Below are 19968 nucleotides of genomic sequence, written 5' to 3' on the forward strand. Positions count from 1 at the left end.
GTGGCAAACTTCTTTCCTCTACTGTATTGTATATTACTGCTCCGTCCGTGCCCGTCCTACAATGGCTGTCGTTAGATCCGCCCGCACGCCATCCGCTCGATCCTTGCTCACCGTCTCCGTGCGGTCCGTACAGTATCTGCCGAGTGCTGGACAATCATCCGGTCTGCTCGTGTCAGATCAGCTGTTCTGGCGTTCCGCCCAACTGTCGACCGGAGTGTCTGATTAACGCCGAATGTCCGCGCGACCGAACGTGTCTCAACCAGCGGTGCGTGGATCCTTGCCCGGGCACCTGCGGCTTTAATGCCCGGTGCCGCGTTGTCAACCACAATCCGATCTGCAGCTGCAATCCCGGGTTCATTGGGGATCCGTTTGTTCAGTGCTCACCGGAGCCAAGTAAGAAATTGCTTTGTTTTTTTCTGTCCTGCGACGACCGCCATTTGCTATGACCACCGCTACGCCAAGCATACGAAAAAACCCTCCTTGATAAAACCTCCTCCCCCATTGATCTGCCTTAAGCTTAGTGCTGCAATATGCTGCTGCATTCGGTCGTCGCCGTCCCAAATGGAAAAAAATAGCTAAAAATTCTCTTTTCCACCCTGCGAACGTCTTGCGATCGATCCGCCTTGTATAGAACAACCGCTGCTGGAGGAGGAGTACCGCAATCCGTGCGATCCGTCACCGTGCGGTGTGAACTCGCTGTGCAAGGTCCACAACAACAACCGGGCTGTTTGCTCGTGCTTGCCCAACTACGTCGGTCGCCCGCCATCCTGTAGGCCGGAGTGCACGGTTGACTCGGAGTGTCCGATGAACCTGGCGTGCATCAACGAAAAGTGTCGCAATCCCTGCCACGGATCGTGTGGTGCCAACACGGACTGCACCGTGGTGGCACACAAGCCACTGTGCAGTTGCACTCCCGGCTACACCGGAGATCCATTCGCTGGCTGCAGTTTCTTGCTGAGTAAGCCCCGAAAGCACACTTTTTGCCGAATCGCTTCTCGCTAGCGGTAACATTTGGTCATGCCAACGGACAGCGTTCGTTGTCCACTAACCGGCAAACGCTTCCACAATAGCTTCTTCGTCGCTTCAGAGGTGTTGCCAGTACCTCAGCGTTCAAATATCACCAATCGTGATTGCATTTTACAATTGCATCCATAACAAATTGACCAGCAGCATATTCTGCACGAATGGGTACAGACAATTAATGGTCAAGCTTTGAATCTACACGCACAATTTCAATGGAAACACAGTACACGAAAATGCTTCGTTTAAACAATCCTGGGAGTTGCACAACAGGCACACACACACACAAGATACACCCTCGAACATGAAATATCAATCCACGAGTGGTACACTTTAACAACTGATCGCTTTCAGCTTTCAGCTTTACAAGCTGAAGACAATCCATCCAGCGAAATGCATTGTCACATTAATCAATCGCTGCATTTAAGCAAGTGAAAGATTGCATTAAAACGTTTATCATCCCATTGGTTTCAATCAATACTCAATAGTGAGGCCTTTGTCTTTGCACTCAGGTCTTACTTCAATAAATTGCTTATAGGCACAATGGCAAGTAATCCGTCAGCAAGCCAAGCTTACACATAACGGTGCTTCTTATACACATGCTCAACACACCGGCATCCTTGCGATGGGAATTCGCTAGTGATTAACTTACCGACACAACACCATTTGAAAAACAATTATGACATTTAAAACTAGTTATAATTTGCTATTTGGAAATGATGCTTTCAACAAACTAATATTGCCGCTCGCTGGAACTATCTAAACCGTGTACGAAAACCTCCATTGCCTTCCAGTTATTGAGGACGAAACGCCCATGCCGTGCAATCCGAGCCCGTGCGGTGCGAATGCACTGTGCAAGGAGCGAAACGGGGCCGGATCGTGCACATGCGTCCCGGAGTACTTCGGCGATCCGTACGTGGGCTGCCGACCCGAGTGCGTCATGAACAGTGACTGCCCGCGTACGCGCTCATGCATCAATAACAAATGTCAGGATCCATGCCCGGGCACCTGTGGCTCCAATGCGGAGTGCCACGTCGTGAATCACTCGCCTAGCTGCGTCTGCGTTGCCGGCTACGTTGGCAATCCGTTCACCGAGTGTAGACCGCAGCCAGAAAGTAAGGAACCAGCGACCAAGCGCGGCTAGCCTTGTACAATTTCTAACTCGCAAAATCTTTCTCCTCTGTTGTTTGTTTCACTTGAATGGTAACAATGGGCAGTTCGGGACGAACCAGTACGGCAACCATGCCAACCGTCCCCCTGTGGACCGAACAGCGTTTGTCGGGAGATTAACGGGCATGCCGTGTGCACCTGCCGGCAGGACTACATCGGGTCACCGCCCAACTGCCGACCGGAGTGTGTGGTCAGTTCGGAATGTCCGCTAGATAAGGCTTGCGTTCGAACCAAGTGTACCGACCCGTGCCCGGGAACGTGCGGCTTTAACGCACGCTGCCAGGTCGTTAACCACAATCCGATCTGCAGTTGTCAGGCTGGTTTTACCGGGGATCCCTTCGTGCGCTGTATTTCAGAAGAACGTAAGAGAGTTCGTCCGTCGTTTTGCGGCGTTTTCTATCGTCGTGGGGTTCTAATAGTTTGCCGTTTGTTTTGCTTCAACTGAATTCCGCCTTAGGTCGCCCAGTCGTGCAGGAAACACCCGCCGATCCCTGTACACCCTCCCCGTGCGGTCCAAATTCGCAATGTAAAGCAGTGGGCCATACGGCTGCCTGCTCTTGTTTGCCGAACTATGTCGGGCGAGCGCCAAACTGTCGCCCCGAATGTACATCCAACTCGCAGTGCACCCCTATGAAGGCTTGCATCAACGAGCGATGTGGCGATCCCTGTCCAGGATCCTGTGGTTCGAACGCGCTTTGCAGCGTGCAGAACCACCAGCCCAGCTGTCGCTGCGTTGACGGATACGACGGTGATCCATACACCTCGTGCAGTCTAACCATAAGTAAGAGCTTTCGAGCGCCGGAATTGCGATTGATGTGCGAATTTCTAACTCTGCCATTTGCCTTTGAACAGTCTACCGGGAGCCGGAAATAGTGGATCCGTGCAATCCGTCGCCGTGTGGCGTCAATGCTGAGTGCAACGTGCGCAATAATGCCGGTTCGTGCACGTGCGTGAAGGACTACTTCGGTGATCCGTACCACGAGTGCCGGCCGGAGTGCATGCTCAGCTCGGACTGCCCGAAGACGCGGGCGTGCTTGAACAACAAGTGCGTTGATCCGTGCCCGGGCATGTGCGGCATCAATGCGGAGTGCTTCGTCATGAACCATTCGCCCTCCTGCTCCTGTCTGCCGGGATACACCGGGAATCCGTCGCAGGCTTGCCGGGAGATACCGAAACGTAGGTTTTTTGTTTGGTGAAGGCCTCCCCGAGCCTCACTATCCTCGTTCTGAGCACTGAGCTTTTCTAACGGCTTGTTCCTTTACCCATTCCCATTTCTGTGTCCACCCGTGTGTGTGTGCGCGCGTTTTAGAAATCGAGCATACGCCCATCGATCCGTGTCGTCCGTCGCCCTGCGGTCCGTACAGCGAGTGTCGGAACGTGAACGACCATGCTGTCTGCTCGTGTCAGAGCAACTACATCGGTACGCCACCGGCCTGCCGTCCAGAGTGTACAATTAGCTCTGATTGCTCCCTGGACAAGGCGTGCGTCCGGCAGAAGTGCGTGGACCCGTGCCCGGGAACGTGCGGTTTCAACGCCCGCTGCCAGGTGGTCAACCACAATCCCATCTGTAGCTGCCCATCCGGCTTCACAGGCGATCCGTTCGAACGTTGCGTTCCGGAAGAAAGTAAGCTCCGCTCCTCGTTCGCTATTGCTTTGATCTCTCGCCGCTTGCGTACACCTGGAAACTTCTTGCAAACGTCATGAGTAACACCGTTTTCTCCCTTTTTCGTCGTTACCACCTCCGCCTCTAGAGCAAGTAGTCCTAGCTGAACCTACGAACCCGTGCCTTCCGTCGCCGTGCGGACCGAACTCGCAGTGTCGAGCGGTCGGTAACGTGCCCGCGTGCTCGTGCCTGCCCAACTACGTTGGGCGCGCCCCGAACTGCCGCCCGGAGTGCACGATCAATGCGGAGTGCGCCGGCAATCTGGCGTGCGTCAACGAGCGGTGCGCCGACCCGTGTCCGGGCTCGTGCGGCCCGAACGCCGTGTGTCGGGTGATCGAACACTCTCCTACCTGCTCCTGCCAGACTGGATACACAGGAGATCCCTTTTCCGGATGTACAGTTATTCCTTGTAAGATTTCTTCTATCTCTTCCTACTATCTATTCTTACTATGCGTCGAGAATGGTGGAAAATCGTAGATCATTCCGTTGCCCAACGAGACAGGGTGTACCGGTTGCGTTTTCCACGGTTCTCCCTTGTATATGTGTAGATAAAATGTAGCTCCTAAGTATGTGTGTGCATGAACGTAGCTGTGAAAAATAGCGAGTCACGGTTGTTTGCGAACCCGAGGAAAAGTCCTGCAAAACGGAAACGATTCATCTTGTTTCGCAATTAACGTCGGTGACCCGTTATCTCGTGGCATTATTGCTTCCATTCTGAAGGTTAATGTGGATCGAAACAAAACTTCTCTTCTTAAATTGTTTTGCACAACACCTTCCAAAACAGTTACCGTTTTGTTACTCGCATTAACAATCAGGATGGAGCAGTATGTATGTTTGTACTCTATGTAAAATAGATAGTCTTTTAAGGCAACATGTAAACTGATTGTAAGTAATTGTAAATGTATGTGTACATTATCTGTGTGTTTGGTGCATGGGTTACCTACTATGTAAACTATCTCTTTCCTTGTAGTAACACCTGTTCGCGAAGAACCGCAAGATCCGTGCAATCCATCGCCCTGCGGCTCGAACGCCGTTTGTAAGGAAAGGAACGGTGCCGGGTCATGCACTTGCCTGCCGGATTACTTTGGCGATCCGTACAGCGGCTGCCGGCCAGAGTGTGTCACCAATAGCGATTGTCCGCGCGTACGGGCTTGCGTGAACAATAAGTGTGCCGATCCGTGCCCGGGTGTGTGCGGCATCGATGCCGAATGTTATGTGGTGAACCATTCGCCGAGCTGTGCATGCCGTCCCGGCTACACTGGCGATCCGTTCACGCAGTGTCGACCTGAAGAGCAACCCAGTAAGGACGGTTTCAATTTTTCACAATTGAACACACCTGCCAGCGGTTTTTATCCTCCCGAATGCTCACCCTGGACAACTTTCTACTTTCTTTCACGAATGACCTTTCTAGAGCAAAATGAACCGATCAATCCTTGTTCACCGTCGCCGTGCGGAGCGAATAGCATTTGCAGGGAAGCGAACGGCCACGCCGTTTGCACCTGTTTGGCTGGCTTTATCGGCACACCGCCGAACTGTCGGCCGGAATGCGTTGTCAGCTCCGAGTGCGCACTTGATAAGGCTTGCATCGGGCAGAAGTGTACCGATCCGTGCCCGGGAACCTGTGGCCAGAACGCTCGCTGTCAGGTGGTGAATCACAATCCGATCTGCAGCTGCTCGCTCGGCTTCACCGGAGATCCGTTTGTCCGCTGCGTGCCCGTGGAAAGTAAGCAGCTGCCCGTTTTTTATTCAACCCTTTTTTGGGTGCTCGTTGCTTTGCCAACACGCGATGTGTCGCATGGTGGCTTTTATTGGCCCAGATTCTCACTCGTGTTTTTTCTCTCTTCTTCGAATTTGAAACCCCGTCCCGTTTCTGCTTTCTCGCTCTGCGCATACTGTATCTTTCGCTTTATCGCTTTCTTGCTCTCCATCTCCTATGCACCGTCTCTTGCGTAGAAGCTCCAGTGGTGCAAGATCCGGTTGATCCGTGCATACCGTCACCCTGTGGGCCAAACTCCGTCTGCCGAGCCATCGGGACGACGCCTGCATGCTCTTGTCTGCCCAACTACGTCGGCCGAGCACCAAACTGCCGTCCAGAGTGCATGCTCAATGCCGAGTGTCCCGCCACGCAGGCTTGTGTAAATGAACGGTGTACTAATCCCTGTGTGGGCTCTTGTGGTATTAACGCACGTTGTACAGTTGTGAAGCACAATCCGATCTGCGAGTGTGAGACAGGATTTACCGGTGATCCGTTCTCCGTTTGTACAGAAATAACGACCAGTAAGCATCCTTCCTGTACCTCCCTATCCTGATGTTCACTCACATTGTCATTTCAGCATCCTTCAACAGGTGTCGTTGACGTTGTTTATTGTCAATTAATTTAATGCTTTATACAATCCATTCTAGTACGCGACATCGAACCAGTCAACCCGTGCAACCCGTCGCCGTGTGGCGCCAACGCGGTATGCAAGGAGCGAAACGGAGCCGGTTCGTGTACATGCATGCCGGAGTACTTCGGCGACCCGTACACAGGTTGCCGCCCGGAATGCGTGCAGAATACTGACTGCGACAAGTCGAAGGCGTGCGTGAACAACAAGTGTCGCGATCCGTGCCCAGGAGTGTGTGGCCTCAATGCCGAGTGCGTGGTGCAGAACCACGGTCCGGTATGCTACTGTCTGGAGGGATACACTGGTGATCCGAGCAGCACCTGCACCCTGCAGGAGATCGTAACGGAACGACCGAAAACACCGGGCTGTCAACCGTCCCCCTGTGGACCCAACAGTCAGTGTCGGGAAATCAATGGCCATCCGGTGTGCTCCTGCCTGGCAGGATACATCGGTACGCCGCCCATGTGTCGACCGGAGTGCGTGGTCAGCTCGGAATGCAGCCAGGACCGGGCATGCCTCAATAAAAAGTGCATTGATCCGTGTCCAGGAACGTGCGGCACGGAGGCGCGCTGCCAGGTTGTGAACCACAATCCTATCTGTAGCTGTCCGCCGGGCTTCACGGGCGATCCATTTATACAGTGTGTGAAAAAGGAAGAGCAGAAGGATATTCCTCCATTGAACCCATGCGTACCTTCACCCTGCGGCCCGAATGCAAACTGTCGTGCCGTCGGCGGTCAACCGGCGTGCTCGTGTGCACCGAATTATATTGGCAGGCCGCCAAACTGTCGTCCGGAGTGCACGAGAGATGCAGAATGTTCAAGTAACTTGGCTTGCCAGAACGAACGCTGCGTTGACCCGTGTGCCGCCGGATGTGGACAGAATGCTGTGTGTCGAGTGATCAACCACAAGCCAATCTGTACCTGCGATGACGGTTTTGAAGGAAATCCGTTGGAACAGTGCAGCCGTATTTTGCCTCGTAAGTACTCACCGTCGATTGTCGATCACTGCACCCGTTTGCATTGAGAATTATGTTTATTTCTTATCTTATTCTAACTTATTTATCATAGCTACCACTGAACGCTTGACGCCGTGCACACCTTCACCGTGCGGACCAAACGCAGAATGTCGCGAGCGAAACAATGCTGGAGCCTGCTACTGTTTGGCTGGTTACGAAGGTAATCCATACGATGTGTTCTCCGGATGCAGACGCGAGTGCGACGTTAACTCCGACTGCTCCGATAAATTGGCTTGCGTGCAGTACAAGTGTGTCGATCCGTGTCCTGGTGCTTGCGGAACGCAGGCTGTATGTGAAATTCAAAACCATGTGCCAACCTGCATCTGCCCGGAGGGTATGGTAGGAGATCCGTTCGTACGCTGCGAGCTTCGCTTGGCCGAACCAGTCACGCCGGCTCCACCCGTGTGCAATAAGTTCACGTGTGGACCGAACAGTATTTGCCGCATCCAAAACGGTGTGGCCGTATGCAAATGCCAACCAGATATGGTCGGTAGCCCGCCGAACTGCCGACCGGAGTGCCAGCAGAACAACGACTGCGAAGCACAACGTGCTTGCGTTAACTTCAAGTGCATCGACCCCTGCCCGGGGGCGTGTGGACAGAATGCCAACTGCAATATCATCAACCACAATCCGATCTGCAGCTGTGCGCCAGGATTCACAGGCGATCCGTTTACCCGGTGCTATAAAGAAGTTGTCCCAGTGTCAACGACCGAAACACCGCGAGCATTGTGCACTCCTTCGCCATGTGGACCGAACGCAGAGTGCAAAGTTGTTGGCAATCGGGAAGCTTGTTCCTGCTTGCCAGGATACATCGGGTCACCACCAAGTTGTCGTCCAGAGTGCATTTTAAGCACTGAGTGTGCCGACAACCAAGCGTGCATTAGGCAAAAGTGTACCGATCCATGCCCAGGCTCATGCGGTCTCAACGCGAAATGCTCTGTATCACGACACACACCAAGCTGTAGCTGTGACGTTGGATTCACTGGAGATCCGTTCACCGGTTGTCAGCCTGTCATTGGTGAGTACTTTTAATATTTCTGCTTTTAAGAAAACATTATGAAGATTCAACCGAGGTTATACGACATAACAACGTATTTTCTTATTAGTGGTGCAAACAAAATTTTCTTTTTAAAGCTTCATATCAATGTACGATTTGTAACGTCGTATAACCTCAGTTTTATTTGGTTCCATCTATGGCATCTACTTTAATTTTAGGTGGCATTAAAAACATGGTTAGGTTTTTGCTTTCAATCCATTTGAATAAGTTTGAATTCATAGGCATGCCATTAGCAGTGACTATGGATATAATCGATTTTCGGATGAACTCTATTCGTTATAACATGATTTTAGACAAATGTGTTTGTGTTAAAACATTACACAACAAAACAATCATTACGAGTGAATTCTGAAGAAAATGTTCATGGCTTTTTCGAGTTGACATAAAATGGACTGCTTGCTTAAGCATGATGCAACCATATGTATCCAAGCAGCAACATGTTGATTTGCTTCTTTCAAGCATCATTAAATGCTTTGCTAGGAAAAAGAAACAGCTATCTGCCTAATTGGTGTTAAAATGAATGTTGTTTTTCAATACACAATATATTCGTGTATTTATGGAATGATTTGGGAACTTTTCAAATAGAATCTCATTACTTTATTTTTGGCATGCTATGTATCAGCTTGATCTTTCAGATGATTCTTTATCCAATTAAAAACTATACACTATTGTTCGAAACAAATTAAGACAACGTTGAGAATAAACATATTAATTTAAAATCCCATTGTCCACGCCCGCTGTCAAATAATTTTTGATTTGGAATTTGGAAAGTAATGCTTTTTGTGCGTAACATTCAGTAGGTTTCAAAACCAAGCACATTTAAAAAGTTTCCTCAGGCTATTTCAAGAAACTTTATACTTTAAAAAAAGTTCCCAAATTATACCCTTAGACATATATTACGGCAAAAATAAATTTAAGCTTGGGGCTTTATGCTTGGTACGCTTCATTCAATGAGAATTCAAGAAGGTAAGTTTTGGAATTCTCCACCTTTAGTCACGCACGCAGCCAACTCTTGCCCAATATATCACAAAAATATCGACAACGAAAAACGCAAACACAAACTATGCAATTGGGAAAACACTCGCTTCGTTCAGTTGTCCGCTTCAGCAAATATTTATCGTTCAAACGTAGTCGCAATACAGAGGTCAAGGTTAAGGATACCCGCTTCACAAACAGCTTGCACAATACATCCACCTTATAAGCAGCATGTACAGTTGCAATAGAATCTCGTACCGACTTTTTCCCTGTTTGAACCTTACAGAGGATACACCAGTACTGTCTCCTTGCGACCCGAGTCCATGCGGTGCCAACGCCCGGTGCAGGGAACAAAACGGTGCTGGAGCATGTACATGTATTGAGGATCACTTTGGAAACCCTTACGAAGGATGCCGTCCAGAGTGTGTGCTCAATTCGGATTGTCCGTCAAACAGGGCATGTGTGAGAAACAAGTGTCAGGATCCTTGTCCTGGCACCTGCGGTCAGAACGCTGACTGTCAAGTCGTCAATCACTTGCCCTCGTGTACCTGTTTCCCTGGATATGAAGGAGATCCATTCCGATATTGTGACATTCAACAGAGAGAACGTAAGAATCTCAACTCTTATGCCTGATGCGTGCTTAGTTCTTGCTTCATTCGACTGAGCTTAGTTACTTAGAATATCTGCCCGTGACTTGCCTTCACTAAGACTCTTTGACGAAACTCCCCAAACAAACAATGACGCTATGACGAGTACGACTTCGCAAATCCCTTCCCAGTGCCCTTGCTTTTCGCCACCTGTTATGTTACCCCCCACATTCTGAAACACACCCTGTCTTTCCCCTTGTCTACAGCGGTGCAAGAGTACGTTAATCCTTGCCAACCGAGTCCCTGTGGTCCGAACAGCCAATGCCGAGAGGTGAATGGACAGGCCGTTTGTTCGTGTCTGCCAACCTATGTAGGCTCGCCTCCAGGATGTCGTCCGGAGTGTGTAGTGAGCTCGGAATGCGCCTTGGACAAGGCATGTGTCAACCAGAAGTGTGTTGACCCGTGTCCAGGAACGTGTGGCACCAATGCAAGATGCAACGTCAACAACCACAGTCCCATCTGCTCGTGTCAATCAGGATTCACTGGCGATCCGTTCACAAGATGTTACCCCATACCACGTAAGGCCTTTCCGCTTGACTCAATCCTTCGTGCCGATCTTCAACTCCGCTGTGTCTCTACTCTTTTCCACTATAGCTCCGGTTCAAGATATGCCTATCGCTCCCAGGAATCCATGCTTCCCTTCTCCGTGTGGTCCAAATTCTCAATGTCGAGATATCAATGGAAGTCCCTCTTGCTCATGTTTGGCCAATTATATTGGAGCTCCGCCAAATTGTCGACCTGAGTGTTCGATCAACGCGGAGTGTCCAAGTAACCAGGCTTGCATGAACGAGAAGTGTCGAGACCCTTGTCTTGGATCGTGTGGTATCAACGCAAGATGCAACGTGATCAACCACACTCCTATATGCTCTTGCGAAGAAGGATATACTGGAGATCCCTTCACCAGTTGTCGACCTATGCCTCCACCACGTAAGAATCCCCCCACGATCGGTTGTGTCCCAGATCTCTTGATAACTTGGTCCCTTCATCCAACAGCACCTGAACCGGTCAACGATGATCCCTGCAATCCATCGCCATGTGGAGCGAATGCTCAGTGTCAGGACGGTATTTGCACATGTCTTCCCGAATATCAAGGAGATCCTTACCGAGGATGCAGACCAGAGTGCGTCTTGAACTCGGACTGCGCTCGGGATAGGGCCTGTATTCGTAGCAAATGTGTCGATCCTTGCCCGGGTACATGTGGACAAGATGCGTTATGCGAGGTGATCAATCACATTCCGATGTGCCGATGCCCGGATGGGATGGCCGGAAACGCATTTGTGCAGTGTCGTCCACAGCAAACGCCAGTCGTGACGAATCCGTGCAGTCCATCGCCGTGCGGACCGAATAGCCAATGTCGCGAAATCAACGGACAGGCCGTGTGCTCTTGCGTGCCTGGATTCTTAGGAAGTCCTCCGACTTGTCGACCAGAGTGTGTTGTGAGTGCTGAATGCCCTCAGAACCAGGCTTGTTCAAACCAAAAATGTAGGGATCCTTGCCCTGGAACATGCGGAGTGGGAGCTAGATGTTCAGTTATCAATCACAACCCGATATGCAGCTGCCCAGAAAGGTTCACGGGTGACCCCTTCGTTCGTTGTCAGCAAATGAGTATGTTTCATCCTTTCTTGTTTTTTGTTCCTGAGTTTTGTTACTCACGATCGTCTCTTTACAACGTTCTTGATCACTTTCAGTCGAGCCGCCTGTACAAATGACTCCTACCAATCCATGCCAACCGTCTCCTTGTGGGCCGAACGCCCAATGCCGTGCAGTAGGCGATTCGCCATCTTGTACATGCGTGGAGGGTATGATAGGTGCTCCGCCTAATTGCCGACCGGAATGTATCAGCAATTCCGATTGTTCTAATAACTTGGCTTGCATACGCCAAAAGTGTCAAGATCCGTGTCCTGGGGCCTGTGGAGCCAATGCCGAATGCAGGGTTGTTAGTCATACACCCATGTGTATTTGCGCTGTTGGATACACAGGAGATCCGTTCACGCAGTGCGTACCATTCCAACAAGATACGCCCAAAGGTCAGACGACACCTTGCATACCCAACCCATGTGGCGCCAACGCTCAGTGCAGGGAACAAAACGGTGCTGGAGCATGTACATGTATTGAGGATCACTTTGGAAACCCTTACGAAGGATGCCGTCCAGAGTGTGTGCTCAATTCGGATTGTCCGTCAAACAGGGCATGTGTGAGAAACAAGTGTCAGGATCCTTGTCCTGGCACCTGCGGTCAGAACGCTGACTGTCAAGTCGTCAATCACTTGCCCTCGTGTACCTGTTTCCCTGGATATGAAGGAGATCCATTCCGATATTGTGACATTCAACAGAGAGAACGTAAGAATCTCAACTCTTATGCCTGATGCGTGCTTAGTTCTTGCTTCATTCGACTGAGCTTAGTTACTTAGAATATCTGCCCGTGACTTGCCTTCACTAAGACTCTTTGACGAAACTCCCCAAACAAACAATGACGCTATGACGAGTACGACTTCGCAAATCCCTTCCCAGTGCCCTTGCTTTTCGCCACCTGTTATGTTACCCCCCACATTCTGAAACACACCCTGTCTTTCCCCTTGTCTACAGCGGTGCAAGAGTACGTTAATCCTTGCCAACCGAGTCCCTGTGGTCCGAACAGCCAATGCCGAGAGGTGAATGGACAGGCCGTTTGTTCGTGTCTGCCAACCTATGTAGGCTCGCCTCCAGGATGTCGTCCGGAGTGTGTAGTGAGCTCGGAATGCGCCTTGGACAAGGCATGTGTCAACCAGAAGTGTGTTGACCCGTGTCCAGGAACGTGTGGCACCAATGCAAGATGCAACGTCAACAACCACAGTCCCATCTGCTCGTGTCAATCAGGATTCACTGGCGATCCGTTCACAAGATGTTACCCCATACCACGTAAGGCCTTTCCGCTTGACTCAATCCTTCGTGCCGATCTTCAACTCCGCTGTGTCTCTACTCTTTTCCACTATAGCTCCGGTTCAAGAGATGCCTATCGCTCCCAGGAACCCATGTGCTCCTTCCCCATGCGGTCCAAACTCTCAATGTCGAGATATCAATGGAAGTCCCTCTTGCTCATGTTTGGCCAATTATATTGGAGCTCCGCCAAATTGTCGACCTGAGTGTTCGATCAACGCGGAGTGTCCAAGTAACCAGGCTTGCATGAACGAGAAGTGTCGAGACCCTTGTCCTGGATCGTGTGGTATCAACGCAAGATGCAACGTGATCAACCACACTCCTATATGCTCTTGCGAAGAAGGATATACTGGAGATCCCTTCACCAGTTGTCGACCTATGCCTCCACCACGTAAGAATCCCCCCACGATCGGTTGTGTCCCAGATCTCTTGATAACTTGGTCCCTTCATCCAACAGCACCTGAACCGGTCAACGATGATCCCTGCAATCCATCGCCATGTGGAGCGAATGCTCAGTGTCAGGACGGTATTTGCACATGTTTGCCAGAATATCAAGGCGATCCATACCGAGGCTGCAGGCCAGAGTGCGTCTTGAACTCAGACTGCGCTCGGGATAGGGCCTGTATTCGTAGCAAATGTGTCGATCCTTGCCCGGGTACATGTGGACAAGATGCGTTATGCGAGGTGATCAATCACATTCCGATGTGCCGATGCCCGGATGGGATGGCCGGAAACGCATTTGTGCAGTGTCGTCCACAGCAAACGCCAGTCGTGACGAATCCGTGCAGTCCATCGCCGTGCGGACCGAATAGCCAATGTCGCGAAATCAACGGACAGGCCGTGTGCTCTTGCGTGCCTGGATTCTTAGGAAGTCCTCCGACTTGTCGACCAGAGTGTGTTGTGAGTGCTGAATGCCCTCAGAACCAGGCTTGTTCAAACCAAAAATGTAGGGATCCTTGCCCTGGAACATGCGGAGTGGGAGCTAGATGTTCAGTTATCAATCACAACCCGATATGCAGCTGCCCAGAAAGGTTCACGGGTGACCCCTTCGTTCGTTGTCAGCAAATGAGTATGTTTCTTCCCTTCTTGTTTTTTGTTCCTGAGTTTTGTTACTCACGATCGTCTCTTTACAACGTTCTTGATCACTTTCAGTCGAGCCGCCTGTACAAATGACTCCTACCAATCCATGCCAACCGTCTCCTTGTGGGCCGAACGCCCAATGCCGTGCAGTAGGCGATTCGCCATCTTGTACATGCGTGGAGGGTATGATAGGTGCTCCGCCTAATTGCCGACCGGAATGTATCAGCAATTCCGATTGTTCTAATAACTTGGCTTGCATACGCCAAAAGTGTCAAGATCCGTGTCCTGGGGCCTGTGGAGCCAATGCCGAATGCAGGGTTGTTAGTCATACACCCATGTGTATTTGCGCTGTTGGATACACAGGAGATCCGTTCACGCAGTGCGTACCATTCCAACAAGATACGCCCAAAGATCAGACGACACCTTGCATACCCAACCCATGTGGCGCCAACGCTCAGTGCAGGGAACAAAACGGTGCTGGAGCATGTACATGTATTGAGGATCACTTTGGAAACCCTTACGAAGGATGCCGTCCAGAGTGTGTGCTCAATTCGGATTGTCCGTCAAACAGGGCATGTGTGAGAAACAAGTGTCAGGATCCTTGTCCTGGCACCTGCGGTCAGAACGCTGACTGTCAAGTCGTCAATCACTTGCCCTCGTGTACCTGTTTCCCTGGATATGAAGGAGATCCATTCCGATATTGTGACATTCAACAGAGAGAACGTAAGAATCTCAACTCTTATGCCTGATGCGTGCTTAGTTCTTGCTTCATTCGACTGAGCTTAGTTACTTAGAATATCTGCCCGTGACTTGCCTTCACTAAGACTCTTTGACGAAACTCCCCAAACAAACAATGACGCTATGACGAGTACGACTTCGCAAATCCCTTCCCAGTGCTCTTGCTTTTCGCCACCTGTTATGTTACCGCCCACATTCTGAAACACACCCTGTCTTTCCCATTGTCTACAGCGGTGCAAGAGTATGTTAATCCTTGCCAACCGAGTCCCTGTGGTCCGAACAGCCAATGTCGAGAGGTGAATGGACAGGCCGTTTGTTCGTGTCTGCCAACCTATGTAGGCTCGCCTCCAGGATGTCGTCCGGAGTGTGTAGTGAGCTCGGAATGCGCCTTGGACAAGGCATGTGTCAACCAGAAGTGTGTTGACCCGTGTCCAGGAACGTGTGGCACCAATGCAAGATGCAACGTCAACAACCACAGTCCCATCTGCTCGTGTCAATCAGGATTCACTGGCGATCCGTTCACAAGATGTTACCCCATACCACGTAAGGCCTTTCCGCTTGACTCAATCCTTCGTGCCGATCTTCAACTCCGCTGTGTCTCTACTCTTTTCCACTATAGCTCCGGTTCAAGATATGCCTATCGCTCCCAGGAATCCATGCTTCCCTTCTCCGTGTGGTCCAAATTCTCAATGTCGAGATATCAATGGAAGTCCCTCTTGCTCATGTTTGGCCAATTATATTGGAGCTCCGCCAAATTGTCGACCTGAGTGTTCGATCAACGCGGAGTGTCCAAGTAACCAGGCTTGCATGAACGAGAAGTGTCGAGACCCTTGTCCTGGATCGTGTGGTATCAACGCAAGATGCAACGTGATCAACCACACTCCTATATGCTCTTGCGAAGAAGGATATACTGGAGATCCCTTCACCAGTTGTCGACCTATGCCTCCACCACGTAAGAATCCCCCCACGATCGGTTGTGTCCCAGATCTCTTGATAACTTGGTCCCTTCATCCAACAGCACCTGAACCGGTCAACGATGATCCCTGCAATCCATCGCCATGTGGAGCGAATGCTCAGTGTCAGGACGGTATTTGCACATGTTTGCCAGAATATCAAGGCGATCCATACCGAGGCTGCAGGCCAGAGTGCGTCTTGAACTCAGACTGCGCTCGGGATAGGGCCTGTATTCGTAGCAAATGTGTCGATCCTTGCCCGGGTACATGTGGACAAGATGCGTTATGCGAGGTGATCAATCACATTCCGATGTGCCGATGCCCTGATGGGATGGCCGGAAACGCATTTGTGCAGTGTCGTCCACAGCAAACGCCAGTCGTGACGAATCCGTGCAGTCCATCGCCGTGCGGACCGAATAGTCAATGTCGCGAAATCAACGGACAGGCCGTGTGCTCTTGCGTGCCTGGATTCTTAGGAAGTCCTCCGACTTGTCGACCAGAGTGTGTTGTGAGTGCTGAATGCCCTCAGAACCAGGCTTGTTCAAACCAAAAATGTAGGGATCCTTGCCCTGGAACATGCGGAGTGGGAGCTAGATGTTCAGTTATCAATCACAACCCGATATGCAGCTGCCCAGAAAGGTTCACGGGTGACCCCTTCGTTCGTTGTCAGCAAATGAGTATGTTTCTTCCCTTCTTGTTTTTTGTTCCTGAGTTTTGTTACTCACGATCGTCTCTTTACAACGTTCTTGATCACTTTCAGTCGAGCCGCCTGTACAAATGACTCCTACCAATCCATGCCAACCGTCTCCTTGTGGGCCGAACGCCCAATGCCGTGCAGTAGGCGATTCGCCATCTTGTACATGCGTGGAGGGTATGATAGGTGCTCCGCCTAATTGCCGACCGGAATGTATCAGCAATTCCGATTGTTCTAATAACTTGGCTTGCATACGCCAAAAGTGTCAAGATCCGTGTCCTGGGGCCTGTGGAGCCAATGCCGAATGCAGGGTTGTTAGTCATACACCCATGTGTATTTGCGCTGTTGGATACACAGGAGATCCGTTCACGCAGTGCGTACCATTCCAACAAGATACGCCCAAAGATCAGACGACTCCTTGCATACCCAACCCATGTGGCGCCAACGCTCGGTGCAGGGAACAAAACGGTGCTGGAGCATGTACATGTATTGAGGATCACTTTGGAAACCCTTACGAAGGATGCCGTCCAGAATGTGTGCTCAATTCGGATTGTCCGTCAAACAGGGCATGTGTGAGAAACAAGTGTCAGGATCCTTGTCCTGGCACCTGCGGTCAGAACGCTGACTGTCAAGTCGTCAATCACTTGCCCTCGTGTACCTGTTTCCCTGGATATGAAGGAGATCCATTCCGATATTGTGACATTCAACAGAGAGAACGTAAGAATCTCAACTCTTATGCCTGATGCGTGCTTAGTTCTTGCTTCATTCGACTGAGCTTAGTTACTTAGAATATCTGCCCGTGACTTGCCTTCACTAAGACTCTTTGACGAAACTCCCCAAACAAACAATGACGCTATGACGAGTACGACTTCGCAAATCCCTTCCCATTGCCCTTGCTTTTCGCCACGTGTTATGTTACCCCCCACATTCTGAAACACACCCTGTCTTTCCCCTTGTCTACAGCGGTGCAAGAGTACGTTAATCCTTGCCAACCGAGTCCCTGTGGTCCGAACAGCCAATGCCGAGAGGTGAATGGACAGGCCGTTTGTTCGTGTCTGCCAACCTATGTAGGCTCGCCTCCAGGATGTCGTCCGGAGTGTGTAGTGAGCTCGGAATGCGCCTTGGACAAGGCATGTGTCAACCAGAAGTGTGTTGACCCGTGTCCAGGAACGTGTGGCACCAATGCAAGATGCAACGTCAACAACCACAGTCCCATCTGCTCGTGTCAATCAGGATTCACTGGCGATCCGTTCACAAGATGTTACCCCATACCACGTAAGGCCTTTCCGCTTGACTCAATCCTTCGTGCCGATCTTCAACTCCGCTGTGTCTCTACTCTTTTCCACTATAGCTCCGGTTCAAGATATGCCTATCGCTCCCAGGAATCCATGCTTCCCTTCTCCGTGTGGTCCAAATTCTCAATGTCGAGATATCAATGGAAGTCCCTCTTGCTCATGTTTGGCCAATTATATTGGAGCTCCGCCAAATTGTCGACCTGAGTGTTCGATCAACGCGGAGTGTCCAAGTAACCAGGCTTGCATGAACGAGAAGTGTCGAGACCCTTGTCCTGGATCGTGTGGTATCAACGCAAGATGCAACGTGATCAACCACACTCCTATATGCTCTTGCGAAGAAGGATATACTGGAGATCCCTTCACCAGTTGTCGACCTATGCCTCCACCACGTAAGAATCCCCCCACGATCGGTTATGTCCCAGATCTCTTGATAACTTGGTCCCTTCATCCAACAGCACCTGAACCGGTCAACGATGATCCCTGCAATCCATCGCCATGTGGAGCGAATGCTCAGTGTCAGGACGGTATTTGCACATGTTTGCCAGAATATCAAGGCGATCCATACCGAGGCTGCAGGCCAGAGTGCGTCTTGAACTCAGACTGCGCTCGGGATAGGGCCTGTATTCGTAGCAAATGTGTCGATCCTTGCCCGGGTACATGTGGACAAGATGCGTTATGCGAGGTGATCAATCACATTCCGATGTGCCGATGCCCTGATGGGATGGCCGGAAACGCATTTGTGCAGTGTCGTCCACAGCAAACGCCAGTCGTGACGAATCCGTGCAGTCCATCGCCGTGCGGACCGAATAGCCAATGTCGCGAAATCAACGGACAGGCCGTGTGCTCTTGCGTGCCTGGATTCTTAGGAAGTCCTCCGACTTGTCGACCAGAGTGTGTTGTGAGTGCTGAATGCCCTCAGAACCAGGCTTGTTCAAACCAAAAATGTAGGGATCCTTGCCCTGGAACATGCGGAGTGGGAGCTAGATGTTCAGTTATCAATCACAACCCGATATGCAGCTGCCCAGAAAGGTTCACGGGTGACCCCTTCGTTCGTTGTCAGCAAATGAGTATGTTTCTTCCCTTCTTGTTTTTTGTTCCTGAGTTTTGTTACTCACGATCGTCTCTTTACAACGTTCTTGATCACTTTCAGTCGAGCCGCCTGTACAAATGACTCCTACCAATCCATGCCAACCGTCTCCTTGTGGGCCGAACGCCCAATGCCGTGCAGTAGGCGATTCGCCATCTTGTACATGCGTGGAGGGTATGATAGGTGCTCCGCCTAATTGCCGACCGGAATGTATCAGCAATTCCGATTGTTCTAATAACTTGGCTTGCATACGCCAAAAGTGTCAAGATCCGTGTCCTGGGGCCTGTGGAGCCAATGCCGAATGCAGGGTTGTTAGTCATACACCCATGTGTATTTGCGCTGTTGGATACACAGGAGATCCGTTCACGCAGTGCGTACCATTCCAACAAGATACGCCCAAAGATCAGACGACACCTTGCATACCCAACCCATGTGGCGCCAACGCTCAGTGCAGGGAACAAAACGGTGCTGGAGCATGTACATGCGTTGAGGATCACTTTGGAAACCCTTACGAAGGATGCCGTCCAGAGTGTGTGCTCAATTCGGATTGTCCGTCAAACAGGGCATGTGTGAGAAACAAGTGTCAGGATCCTTGTCCTGGCACCTGCGGTCAGAACGCTGACTGTCAAGTCGTCAATCACTTGCCCTCGTGTACCTGTTTCCCTGGATATGAAGGAGATCCATTCCGATATTGTGACATTCAACAGAGAGAACGTAAGAATCTCAACTCTTATGCCTGATGCGTGCTTAGTTCTTGCTTCATTCGACTGAGCTTAGTTACTTAGAATATCTGCCCGTGACTTGCCTTCACTAAGACTCTTTGACGAAACTCCCCAAACAAACAATGACGCTATGACGAGTACGACTTCGCAAATCCCTTCCCAGTGCTCTTGCTTTTCGCCACCTGTTATGTTACCCCCCACATTCTGAAACACACCCTGTCTTTCCCATTGTCTACAGCGGTGCAAGAGTATGTTAATCCTTGCCAACCGAGTCCCTGTGGTCCGAACAGCCAATGTCGAGAGGTGAATGGACAGGCCGTTTGTTCGTGTCTGCCAACCTATGTAGGCTCGCCTCCAGGATGTCGTCCGGAGTGTGTAGTGAGCTCGGAATGCGCCTTGGACAAGGCATGTGTCAACCAGAAGTGTGTTGACCCGTGTCCAGGAACGTGTGGCACCAATGCAAGATGCAACGTCAACAACCACAGTCCCATCTGCTCGTGTCAATCAGGATTCACTGGCGATCCGTTCACAAGATGTTACCCCATACCACGTA

The 19968-nt window shown here is 50.8% G+C and overlaps 1 protein-coding gene across 1 annotated transcript in view; it reads left to right on the forward strand.

Moving 5' to 3' along the window:
- The window catches only part of LOC131282754 (uncharacterized), a 125736-nt gene that overhangs the window by 84800 nt on the left and 20968 nt on the right, over positions 1-19968 (forward strand). The window contains exons 25-53 of the mRNA XM_058312292.1: positions 76-393; positions 632-958; positions 1815-2135; positions 2238-2552; positions 2648-2971; positions 3043-3366; positions 3500-3814; positions 3942-4262; positions 4824-5153; positions 5265-5576; positions 5807-6130; positions 6257-7213; positions 7305-8270; positions 9571-9891; positions 10138-10449; positions 10526-11536; positions 11620-12270; positions 12517-12828; positions 12905-13237; positions 13304-13915; positions 13999-14649; positions 14896-15207; positions 15284-16294; positions 16378-17028; positions 17275-17586; positions 17663-17995; positions 18062-18673; positions 18757-19407; positions 19654-19965. Coding sequence (XP_058168275.1) covers positions 76-393; positions 632-958; positions 1815-2135; positions 2238-2552; positions 2648-2971; positions 3043-3366; positions 3500-3814; positions 3942-4262; positions 4824-5153; positions 5265-5576; positions 5807-6130; positions 6257-7213; positions 7305-8270; positions 9571-9891; positions 10138-10449; positions 10526-11536; positions 11620-12270; positions 12517-12828; positions 12905-13237; positions 13304-13915; positions 13999-14649; positions 14896-15207; positions 15284-16294; positions 16378-17028; positions 17275-17586; positions 17663-17995; positions 18062-18673; positions 18757-19407; positions 19654-19965 — 13851 coding nt within the window. The remainder of the gene's footprint in view (positions 1-75; positions 394-631; positions 959-1814; positions 2136-2237; positions 2553-2647; positions 2972-3042; positions 3367-3499; positions 3815-3941; positions 4263-4823; positions 5154-5264; positions 5577-5806; positions 6131-6256; positions 7214-7304; positions 8271-9570; positions 9892-10137; positions 10450-10525; positions 11537-11619; positions 12271-12516; positions 12829-12904; positions 13238-13303; positions 13916-13998; positions 14650-14895; positions 15208-15283; positions 16295-16377; positions 17029-17274; positions 17587-17662; positions 17996-18061; positions 18674-18756; positions 19408-19653; positions 19966-19968) is intronic.

The sequence above is a fragment of the Anopheles ziemanni genome, chromosome 2 (genome assembly GCF_943734765.1).
Source record: "Anopheles ziemanni chromosome 2, idAnoZiCoDA_A2_x.2, whole genome shotgun sequence".
Lineage (NCBI taxonomy): Eukaryota > Metazoa > Arthropoda > Insecta > Diptera > Culicidae > Anopheles > Anopheles ziemanni.